The 12,015-nt window shown below is 37.8% G+C and overlaps 1 protein-coding gene across 1 annotated transcript; it reads left to right on the top strand.

Annotated features, from left to right (window-relative positions):
• Nucleotides 1-2,030: 2,030 nt before the first annotated feature.
• LOC131629188 (kinesin-like protein KIN-14I) lies at nucleotides 2,031-7,862 on the top strand. Its single transcript, XM_058899983.1, has 19 exons — nucleotides 2,031-2,485; nucleotides 2,595-2,761; nucleotides 2,847-2,990; nucleotides 3,143-3,379; nucleotides 3,471-3,542; nucleotides 3,833-3,901; nucleotides 4,018-4,092; nucleotides 4,185-4,316; nucleotides 4,406-4,487; nucleotides 4,567-4,662; nucleotides 4,769-4,942; nucleotides 5,025-5,131; nucleotides 5,278-5,456; nucleotides 5,594-5,755; nucleotides 5,858-6,111; nucleotides 6,234-6,397; nucleotides 6,492-6,680; nucleotides 6,839-7,326; nucleotides 7,414-7,862. Exons 1-19 carry the CDS (start codon nucleotides 2,377-2,379, stop codon nucleotides 7,541-7,543), a joined length of 3,030 nt encoding a protein of 1,009 aa, XP_058755966.1. The 5' UTR covers nucleotides 2,031-2,376; the 3' UTR covers nucleotides 7,544-7,862.
• The last annotated feature ends 4,153 nt before the right edge of the window (nucleotides 7,863-12,015 follow it).

A 12,015-nucleotide genomic window follows, 5' to 3' on the forward strand; every position in this document is an offset into this window, starting at 1 on the left:
ACCGGATAATAATAAAAATTAACTAAACTATCAATTAAAATTTTGACAATTTTTTTATTAGTTTTTTTATAAAAAAAATATTAGGGACTTTTATGTCAATTTATTAAATCATTTAACTTCTTTCTTTCCTATTTCTCTTCTATCTCTCTTATACCAATCAATATATTAAATCTATCTAATTTCTCTCCTACTTCTCTCTTTCTCACCTCTTTCTTATCTCTTTCTCTCTTTTCAATCTCTTCTCACAACCAAACACACCATTCAAAACTTATTAACCCCCTTCTGTCCATGATAGATGCATTCCATATTCTTATCTGCACTGTGCCTTAATTAAGGAGAAAAAATGCCACATGCTTTGCATCCAAATTGAAGTGACATTTTCTGAATCTGAACTAGTCAATATCTTACTCATTAATAACACAATAGTATAGTTAATTGGTTTTGTTTAATAAAGACGTGTCATTTCATAAGAGTCTTTATCATAAAACAAATTAGGAGTATCAAAGTGTTACAAACTCATCATAATCTTATTCTTAAAATTCCAAAACAACCATGATTAATTTGAAATTCCAGCGATATAAGAGGACCCACTAAATTCTTATACAATTTTGAATCCATGACTAAACTAATTTTTTTGTTTTTGAATTACAAAAAAGTTGATTGAGCAAACGTGATGTTTTGTGGTTGAGCATTAACGAAGTAGACAAACTCAACCACTTCCAACTTCTCAATAAGATTTTTTTTTTTTTAAAAGTGTTTGAATATTTAAATGTTTATTTTGAATTCTGAAGGAGGGATTTTATTCTAAGTTAAGTTAGGAAGGACGTTGCACTTAACTTTTCCCAGGCCACCATTATATATATTTTTTCCTTAGCAACCCTCATATTATATTTTACTATACACTAATAAACAAGAGGTCGTCTCAATGGGGCTAAGTGACTCTAATCATTTCATAACTCCTAAAGAAAAGCTATATTTTATTGAAAAAAGAAAAAGAAAAATTATGTGCTCAATATTATACAACGTACACAAGTGAATTTATCACGAAACATGTTCCTTCTCTTAGACATATGTTTATTTTACCCATACATTTTAGACTGCACTTTTTAATATGTTTGTTTCGTTCTGTTTTTTTTGGGCGACAAACATTAACAAATTTTTTAATAATTTTTAAACTAAAAAAATACAGTGTTCGTAGGTCAGCTTCATCCTATTTTTTTTGAAATAGACCAAAATTTTAAACAAATACCCTACACCATGTTCGATTCGTTTTTTATAATTTTTTGCAGGGCAAGCATACTCATAATCGCATAGTCATATTTATCATAATTTTGATTAATATCAAACTCTCTTAATTTATATATATATATATATATATATATATATATATATATATATATATATATATATATATATATATATATATATATATATATATATTTGATAGTTTAATTAAAATCAAACCATTTTAATTCTTTTAATTAAGATCAAACGGATGATTGCGTGAAAATCCAAATACACTGAATTCATATGTCTCATCATAATATATGAGATAAATACATTTAAATTTGTTCCATACATGACATGTTGTGCAAAGTAATTAAAATTTGCAAAAATCAAAGTTACCAAAATTGATCAAACATAATCACTGTGATCTACATCAATCAAGATCATATCAAATAATTATTCAATTTCCTTATCAGATTTATCCATAGTTTATTTTTCTTCCGACTTGCATCCCAATTAAAGTTTAATCAAAAAGAAAAAAACGCGGCAATCATTCCTTACAGATTAAAATGTTAAATCTACAAGTAAAACAAAATAAACCAAAGATAAAAATAGTTAGTTGCACTTAAATTTCAATTAGAGGTGAAGTGCACGCGCTGTTAATTAATTTAAACAAAGTGAAAGATAATAACGTTACAAAAGTTAGGTATTGTGAAATTAAGAAAAGAATCGAAATGACAATTTTGTCCAAAATTATAGTATGAAAGAGTTTGTTTGGAAGATAGTGGGTGGGGTTCGGAACCGAAGCATGTGGAAAGGAGAAAACCGAAGCAAGAAAAAGAGTAGTGGGAAGGAAGAGTATAACTATAACTATAACTATATAGCATAAAGCAGATACAGAGAGAAAGAAAAGAAAAGAAAAAGAAAAAGGAACAAGTATTTGTGTTGCGTTGTGTACAGAGAAAAAGGGAAAGGTAACATAACAACCAAGAACAATAGAATCTATATCTCTCTATGTTTGAAAATTCATTCATAATAACAACAACATCAACATCATCATTGAGTATATAGTAAGATCATAGTAAGTAAGAGGACAATGCTGAATTGCTGATGAGTTGAAATTTGTACTGGAGGTGAACATTGTTTGTTATGGCGGCATTTTCGTTTTCTGTGGCATCTGTTGTTGAGGATGTTCTTCAACAACATGGTACTCGGCTCAAGGATCTTGATTTGGAATCTAGAAAGTCAGAAGAAGCTGGTAATTTTCATTTTCCCGTTATGGTTGTTTTTTTCTGGGAAATTGAAAAGGATGTATGGAATTTTTGTATCAGTTTTTTTAGGCTGAGAAAATGATGTTTGAAATGCAGCATTAAGAAGATATGAAGCGGCGGGGTGGTTGAGGAAAATGGTTGGAGTTGTTGCAGCTAAAGATTTACCGGCAGAGCCTTCTGAGGAAGAGTTTAGGCTTGGTTTGAGGAGTGGGATCATTCTTTGTAATGTTCTTAATAAGGTTCAACCTGGTGCTGTATCTAAGGTGAGATTGGTTATGATTTGTTTACTATGTTTTTGGTTTTTGTTTGTTGTTTACTAAGATGTGAATTATGTGTTTTTCTTTTAAGGTTGTGGAGAGTCCGGTTGATTCTGCACTAATACCCGATGGAGCACCGTTATCGGCGTTTCAGTATTTTGAAAATGTTAGGAACTTTCTAGTGGCTGTTCAGGAAATTGGAATTCCTACCTTTGAGAATTCTGATCTAGAACAAGTATGTAAAGGACAAGTTTTTTAGTAATAAATGTATCATGGTGAATTGAATTGTCGATAATACTGCATATGAGAATTAAGCATTGCTTATTATGAAAGTTTATTAACATTTTATTTTGGTTCTTCTGGTATGCAATTGATTTGTGTTCCTAGGGAGGAAAATCGTCGAGGATTGTGAACAGTGTGTTGGCCCTTAAATCCTATAGTGAATGGAAACAAACTGGGGCTAATGGTGTGTGGAAATTTGGTGGAACTATCAAACCTGCAAGCACTGCAAAATCTTTTGTGAGGAAAAACTCCGAGCCATTTACCAATTCCTTGTCAAGAACCTCTTCAGTAAATGAAAAATCTATGACTTCTCTAACCTCTGATGTCGAGTCTAATAAAATGGTTGGTAAGCTTTATTTTTTTAAGTTTTATATGTGCTATGGTTCTTAGTTAGCAAACAGAATAACTAAGTGTAATTTTTTTATGCTTGCAGTCTAGTTCTCATTCTTTAGGTATGCTTGTTCGCGCAATGCTATTCGATAAGAAGCCGGATGAAGTTCCAACGGTATGGGGATATGCACGTTTGTGTCTCACAAAAGAATTTAATTTGCGTTATAAGTGCTATGCATTTGCTAGATTGTTGTGCATCCAAAAATTGGACACATATCTAAAACAATCGTTATAAATAAAGCTAGTTTCTGTGGCAATTTCATTTGCTTGAAACACTGAAAAATGCACCGTGAATGCAGAATTTCTCTTGCTGCTGCATTTCAATCTTGTCACTCAATTCTCATAATATAAGAGCGCCTATGAGATTACTTTCTTAAAGTAATATTGTTCTTCTGCATGGAACAGTTGGTTGAATCTGTTTTGACTAAAGTCGTAGAGGAGTTTGAGCATCGCATTGCAAGCCAGGATGAACAGGTACGATACTTGTTGCCTGTATGTGATGTCCTTATTTTACTTAATTCTTAGGAGAAATTCTTGCTGAAGTTGAATTTTATGACAAGTTGCGTTCTTTGTTATTTAACATGACACAGACGAAAACAACTTCAAGAGGTTTGTTACCCCAAAGCGATGGACCCGTAGCGAAGTTTACCATGGCACGGAAAAAGGTAATAGTATTTGCTTCACACTAAACATGTTTATAGATCTTCTTAAATATTTCAAATGCTTGATTCTTATGCTGCAGTATTTGAATGATTAGGTGGATAACAAGAATCTTATGGAAACAAAGAAAGAGGCGGTCATACATAAAAACCATGTTGCCGATGAGGAATCACGAAAAAAAGTTCTGAAGCAGCAAATGCTCTTTGATGAACGGCAAAAAGATATTCAAGTACGGAGCAACAAAGATATTAAGATCATTTTAAACTTTAAGATTTCTAATTTATTAGTAAAATATTTCCATCCTTGTGTTTTTTGTAGGAATTGAAATATACAGTTCAAACAACCAAAGCTGGTATGCAGTTCATGCAAATGAAATTTCATGAGGAGTTCTCCAATTTAGGTAATACTTTGCTAATATTTTGTGATCGATTTATCTTAAGTTCACATTACAATATTTTAGCTTCAATTTCTCTTTATAGGCATGCACATTCATGGCTTAGCTCATGCTGCTTCTGGATATCATAGAGTTCTTGAAGAAAATCGCAAATTATACAATGAAGTCCAGGATCTTAAGGGTAATAAGATTAATAGCTAGCTGTACTTTAAGGTTCTATGTTATTCGTGCTTTTGTAAAGATTTTATGGCAAAATAAAATTAAGGCATGTAACTTTGTTTAATTAGGAAGTATTAGGGTGTACTGTCGAGTAAGACCTTTCTTATCTGGACAACCAATTCATTTGAGTACGGTGGAGAACATAGAAGATGGAGTTATCACGATTAACGTTCCCTCAAAGAATGGGAAAGCACGCAGATCCTTCAACTTCAACAAAGTTTTTGGACCATCCGCAGCCCAAGGTTCGTTAATGTTTTTCAGTTTCAGTTAAATACAAGATTACTATATTTTAGTATGTTTTTGAAAATTTTCTCTTGTGCTCAGGGGAGGTCTTCGCTGATATGCAGCCACTCGTTAGGTCCGTTCTTGATGGTTTTAATGTTTGCATATTTGCTTATGGCCAAACAGGATCGGGAAAAACTTTCACCATGGTAAGATACACCATCATAAGAAAAAACTTGAATATTTTCGTGTCATTTTCTTGTTAGTTATTTCAAAATGTAAACTATGTGTATACAAGTTGAAGTTGTCACCTTGAATATTTAATGACTTTTTTCTTTTTTAATTTTAAATGTAGACGGGACCAAAAGAGATCACAGAAAAAAGCCAAGGTGTAAATTACAGGGCTCTAAGTGATCTGTTTTTTATGGCGAATCAAAGAAAGGACACTTTTCGCTATGATGTTTCTGTTCAAATGATTGAAATTTATAATGAGCAAGTCAGAGATCTTTTGATTACCGATGGATCAAACAAAAGATATCCTTTTACTTGTTACTTAATTATTATAGAACACGTCACTAACTTCTGCATTGGATTTTGTTTTTTAAAAATATTAATTATTCTCAAGATCAAAGCAGCCTCTATCGGCGATGCTTGCCCTTAACAATTTATACATTAGAAATTCGTAGTAACTCTCAAAAAGGGCTCAGTGTACCAGATGCAAGCCTTGTCCAAGTATCATCAACAAATGATGTTATTGAACTAATGAACCTCGGCCACAAGAACCGTGCTGTTGGAGCAACGGCACTTAATGACCGTAGTAGCCGATCTCATAGGTGTGTATCCTAGTTGTTGTCATATTATCCGCCAATTGCTTCTGAGACATTTTTGTTATTAAAAGATCTTGAATATTGGCTTCTTCAATTGTCATTTGGCAGTTGCTTGACTGTTCATGTTCAAGGAAGAGACTTGACATCTGGAGCTCTCCTACGGGGATGCATGCATCTGGTTGACTTGGCAGGAAGTGAGAGGGTCGACAAATCAGAGGCGACAGGTGATAGACTGAAAGAGGCACAACATATTAACAAATCTCTTTCAGCTTTGGGTGATGTTGTTGCTTCCCTTGCTCAAAAAAACCAGCATGTCCCTTATAGAAATAGCAAGCTCACGCAGTTACTCCAAGATTCACTTGGTAAGTTTTTAAGAACTTGGTTTGCAAATGCATAATTGGGTAGTTGCTACTATATTTTCGACCTCAGTTATACAATTCTATCGCATTTGTAATTCTCATTATGTTGTTTGGGCTAATCTCAGGAGGACAGGCCAAGACATTAATGTTTGTTCACATTAGTCCAGAGGCCAATGCTATTGGAGAAACAATTAGCACACTGAAATTTGCAGAAAGAGTTGCTACAGTTGAACTTGGCGCTGCTCGAGTAAACAAGGATGGGGCAGATGTCAAAGACCTCAAAGAACAGGTTTATTTTCAAACTTTGACCTCTTTAGTTCTTCATAATAATCTTAGGAAGCCTTAATTCTACTGTTAAGTTAAAAAATTTAATAATGTTTCAGATTGCAAGTCTTAAGGCAGCGTTGGCTAGAAATGAAGGAAATTCAGATTATTCTTTGTCCGGAAGCTCTGGAAAACATAGAACAACAGCCAGCGAACTATCACCCTATCGTGCAGTTCAGCGAGGTGCGGATATCGTGGATGATCCCTTTGGATGCCGGCAACCAATGGTTGATGTAGGCAACTTAGCGGTATGCGCACTCTTTTGTTCATTGTTATCTGATAAAGATAAAAAATATAACTTTCCCTGATACCTTAATGAAATCTAATGGAAATAAATCTTGCAAAATTTGTTAACTATTGCTATTCTTTAATGAAATCTGATGGAAATTTTAAACTGGTCCTGCAGCTTCAGAGCAATACCACATTGAGACAGAGAACTCAGAGCTTTGATTTTGACGAGATATTAACAAATTCCCCGTCCTGGCCCCCGGTGAATAGTCTTGTTCAAAACTGTGTGGAAGACGATAAAGAAACCGGTACAGGAGAGTGGGTAGACAAGGTCATGGTAAACAAGCTAGATGTGAATAAAACTGGCAACATGCTAGGGTGCTGGGAAGCAGATAATGGTAACTTATCCGAGGAATTTTATCAGAAATATCTTCCAGACTCTTCCAAAGTATACTCGGAACGATCTTATAATATGTTCATGAGAGGCAACCAGTTTAACATTGCTGGCTCAGATGACACCGATGATGTTGATGCTGCAACCAGCGATTCCTCAGAACATGATTTACTTTGGCAATTTAATCATTCCAAAGTTACAAACATAGCCAATGGAAATGAATCAAAGGGTAGAAGATTAGTCTCAAAGTCAGCAAAAAGTCCTGAATTGAGGTAATACATATATATGTTACTATGATTTTAGTTTTCATGCACCTTCAATATTGAACATGTTATAATATATACATGATATTTTTGCAGCAAGAAAAGTATTCATTCTTCTACAGCTCCTTCACCTTCGCGGAAACAAACAAGTAGTGTCTCACATCGAACACCAACAAGGCAACCAGCTCCGGTTGACATGAAACGTAAAACTGGTTCTAGAAAATGAACATGATGTTTCTTGTTAAGCACGTCAAAAAGGGTTTTTTTTTCCTTGTATTTTTTGTTTGTTTCTTCACAATTTTTTTAGTTTGAGGAGAGTTTTTACACAAAAAAGAAAAAATTCATATTTTTTGGCTGGGTTTTATGCTTGTAATAGTTTGTAATTTGTTGTATTTACAGAGATAATGGAGCAATAATGCCCGTTGCTTGTACATGTGTAAGGCATGACATTCATTTATTTATCCTTAGAGCTTTCAGGTTTTGTAAAAATTACAAGAGTTGTCTGATTTGATTTGTTACTTGTCTGCTTGACAATTTTTCTTTTCTCCTATGTTGTCCCTTTCCTTTAAAAAACTGTACTCCCTTGTATTCAATTTTCTTGTCACTTTTATTACTCTGCTTTTTGAACCAACTGAAATTAAATGAGAAGAAAATATGACTGATAAAATATTGAAATGAAGGGAAAAAAAGAGGAAGAAAAAAATGGTGTAAGAAATGGTCATCATGGTATAGACATAGAGGGTAGTCATAGTAGAAAAAATGGTGTAAAAAATTGTAGATAGCTTAGACACAATGAATTAGATGGTGTGTTGAGATTGTAATCATTTATGTCGAAACATGTTTGATAGAAACAAGGGTGTGTCGAAATAGTCTAATGTGTATTGAGTTATATTAGATGTCGAAGTGTCGAAGCTGGTTACTTGACACAAAACTTTGACTTAGACCAAAATATGTATTTTGGACTTTTGGAATTTTGGGTTTTGACTTAGGGAAAAAACAACCTAAAAACTATATATAGAGGGAATAACCCCTATTATTGTAACAATTGAGAATTTACAGTTGCAAAGTGAATAAAATTCCAATTTGGAAGCAGAGTGAAATTCTGCAGAAAATATTCTTCTCCTTTTGTTCAAACTCTAAATTATCTATCTTCCCATTTCATCTTTTCTTTCTTCCTTCTTTGATTGTCATTGTGGAGTGATAATCATCTTGCATTAATGTTGGTGTTTCACTCGAGTGAAGAACATTGTGGAGCGATAATCATCTTGCACCAATGTTGGTGATTCACTCGAGTGAAGAGTGAAGAACAAGGGATTTCGATCGAGTTGATTGAGTCTTGTTCATCAAGATTAATAGAAATTTTTCATAGGTTTTGGTGGATTTTCAAAACATTCTACCCCTCATGCATATACCCATTAGAGAAGTAGTTCTCCCCCTACGTATCGATAAACTTCTCATAAACCTAGTTTAGGCTTAACCTTATCTCCTTAAGTTAATATTTCTTAAAATTCTAAGACCATCTTCAATGGTAATTTTTTCCATTGAGTTCTCCACCTGTACCATTAATTTAATAATTAAATATTTAAAAAATTTGCCATGTCATAATAGAGTTGCATTGCAACGCAACAACTAAAAGATTATAGTACCCAATCAAATCAAGTTATGAGGTAAAGTTGTGGGACCCATATCAGATTTTTATTAAAGTTAAAATTAAATAAATTCTTTTAGTATGATGTGGCTTAGTGGGTCCCATAAAAAACTCAAATGTAAGTTGCACCATTGGAGATGCTCTAAGTCTACCTCACTTACTAACATATTTACTTACTCCTTCTCCCCCCTCTATTTCTCCTGATTCACAATTCAACCTCATCTCTTACTGATCGTACCTGATCAGGAGAATCGTCAAGGCGCAATATCTGGCTTGAAGAGCAAGATGGGGGGGGTACCTGCAAGGTTCTCCGATGCTTAAGTCAGTAGCTATCAGAGAATGAGGTTTAGAGTGAAGAATAGAATACCTGACCCTCTAGTGAAAGAGGGTATTTATAGCCCCCAGCGCTGGGCCAAGGTTCCCTAATTGGGCCAGATCCAATTGGAGGCCCACGTGCTAGGGAACTGCCAGAACGTCCCGTGCTAGGGCTGAGTCAGCAGGAGACTCACGTTCTGGATGCACATAGCGTAGGGTTCGGAGATGGTTGACCGAATCCTTCGCTGAGACGTGACGCGTGGTCTTCTTGCGTGGATAACTCTTGACGGTTGTCCAGTGAGTGGGCCCAAGGATTTGGGCCTGCTCGGCCAGAATCTTTGCGAAGGGCAGCCTTTATCGGTTGCCCAGCAATTGGGCCCAAGGGAATTGGGCCTGCTCGGCTGATAACAAGGGTTGGGCCTGCTCGGCCCAGTCCAGAACAGGAGCCCCCCAAGTCATTAGCCTTATGAGGGTGGTGACTTTAACGAGGAGGTTTAGCCGAGCACGGGTAACGATTCTGAATCCTGGGCTATTCGAGGACTTTGGTCGGCCGTTGTCTTTGGTTGTCACTTGTCAGTGTGATTGACAGGTGTCAGCTGTACAGGCTGTAATCATTACTGCGCCGTTTTTAGGGATGGAATTAAACGGCGTCTTTTGGAGTTCCCAAGACCCTTGGGACGCGTGGCAGCCTTTCATGGAGGGAGCCGTCTTTGGGGTGTAGGCAATGATGGCGTCTCCTAGGTTGCCTAGGCCATCATGACACCCTTTGGCCTTCTTTCCCTATATAAGGAGTGAGGAGGTCACTCATTTGACACTTAACATTTTCCAAGCCTTCAAGATTCGCTCACTGCTCTCCTCCTCGTCTCGTTCATATCTTCTTCGCTTTCTTCAAGTAAGTTCCTCGTCTCCTTCATATTTTTATTTAAGTTTTATGTATTAGTTTTGAGTGCGGAGGGCGCGATTGATGAGTGTGACGAGCAAGGTTTATGAATTAGTCGAGGAAACTTAGAAGATGATCGTTTCTCCTATGCGTTTGCCGAGTGAGTTTTGAGTGAACGGAGCTAGAACGTTTGAATGAGACGTCCAGCTTTTAGAATTACTAGGGAGTAGTATGAAGGCAACGAGCAGCGGAGGTTGCATGTCTCGGTGAGGGACGAGTTCGCCGACCTCCGCCGCGTGCGACGACTATGTTGGGCGCTTTAGCTCGTCGGCCATTCGACGATTGGGGGAATTTTCCTCGTCCCTTTTCCTCGCCCTTTCACTTGACTTGCGGTGGAAGGGTGGATTTGACCAGTCGAATTCACAGTTTCCTCTGCTTTTCAGGTAAATGGCCGATGAGAACAAGGATGATGTCGTCTTCGACATTTCGGATGGGGACGAAGCTGTTGGCTCGCAAGAAAATGCTCCCGTCGTCGAGACCTCCCCTAGGGCACTTGAAGAATGGGTGGTCGTTGCTCCGAGGATGATTGCATCGCGCTTCACGATTCGTCCCAAGGAAGCCTTTAACGTCATCGAGGACCTTGACCAATACGAGGAGCCTTCTTGGGGCGCCTTCGTGCCCAAATCTCACCAGAGGATCTGCTCGCAATTTCCCGGCCCCCGTTTCGCAATGTATGAGTTCGTCTTTAAGGAGGCTGGTCTCCGTCTCCCCTTCACTCATTTGCAACGAAGCGTCTTCAGTTGGTTGCGCCTCTGCCCGTCTCAGCTTCATCCCAACGCTTTAGCGTTCTTAAGGGCCTTTGAGATCGTATGCGGGTACTTGGAGGTCGAAGCGACTCTGCCCCTTTTCTTCAGAGTTTTTCATTTGCAGAGGTTGCGTGATCCGGATGGCAAGTGGAGTTGGGTGTCGTTTAAGCAGCCGAAGAAGCTGTTCGCCATTTACCAGGACTCTGTCAAGCATTTTAAGAGTCGGTATTTTATAATTAAGCCGCTCACTCCTGATGCCGAGAATCATTTGTTCGAGGAGCGCGAGTATATTGAGGATGGGGTGAGGAGAGTGGGCCCAGCTGCTCGGTTCCCGTTAGAGTGGCAACCTGACCATTTCGAGCGTGGGACCGACTATTACATTTTCCGGGACGAGGATCTCAATGAGCGCGATACAGGGGGGTATCAGCGGCTCGCTTCTTTTGTGGACGGGTTTAGACCGGCAATATGTACATATCCCAACGGGGATCCCCTATTCGAGGAAGATGGAGGCCCTATGCTGGAGCCTCGGCACATCAACACCAAAGCTGTCCTCGAGTGCGGAAGTTACGGGGACGCTATGATTTTGTTAGGTGAGATAACTATTATTTGTTCAAACAACACCTTTTTGGTTCTAACTCTTTATTTTGCAGGAAAAATGGCCGACTTGCACGACAAAGTTACGAAGATGCGGGCCAAGAACAAGGGGGCCGCCAAAGCGTCTGGGAAACGATCGCGGGTCGAGGAGGTCAAGGCGGCTGCCGCGGGTGCCCCTAACAGTGGCTCTCCTTCGTCGGTCGGGACGACCTCGCGTGGTTCTCCAGCCGGAAAGAAGCAAAAGAATGAAGGGACCGCGGAGCTTCGTCCTCTTATCATTGACAACCCCTCCGATGAAGATATAGTGTTGCCCTCTTGTACTCTGCACAGGGGAATCTTCTCAAAGAAGAATGTGCTCCTCGAGCGCGAGGAGGTGAGGCACATTGTCAGGCGGGACCGGGTGGCTCGAGACAAGGACCTGTCCGAGGACCTCGAAGGGATGATGAGGGTGGCCG

Source organism: Vicia villosa, unplaced genomic scaffold (assembly GCF_029867415.1).
Source record: "Vicia villosa cultivar HV-30 ecotype Madison, WI unplaced genomic scaffold, Vvil1.0 ctg.000534F_1_1, whole genome shotgun sequence".
NCBI classification, from domain to species: Eukaryota; Viridiplantae; Streptophyta; class Magnoliopsida; order Fabales; family Fabaceae; genus Vicia; species Vicia villosa.

Bases quoted from the DNA above. Each gene is read 5' to 3' on its own strand.
- LOC131629188 (XM_058899983.1), top strand. From the start codon at position 2,377: ATGGCGGCATTTTCGTTTTCTGTGGCATCTGTTGTTGAGGATGTTCTT. The intron at 3,380-3,470 runs GTTGGTAAGCTT...TTATGCTTGCAG, and splicing joins ATGTCGAGTCTAATAAAATG to TCTAGTTCTCATTCTTTAGG. The intron at 6,398-6,491 runs GTTTATTTTCAA...ATAATGTTTCAG, and splicing joins TCAAAGACCTCAAAGAACAG to ATTGCAAGTCTTAAGGCAGC.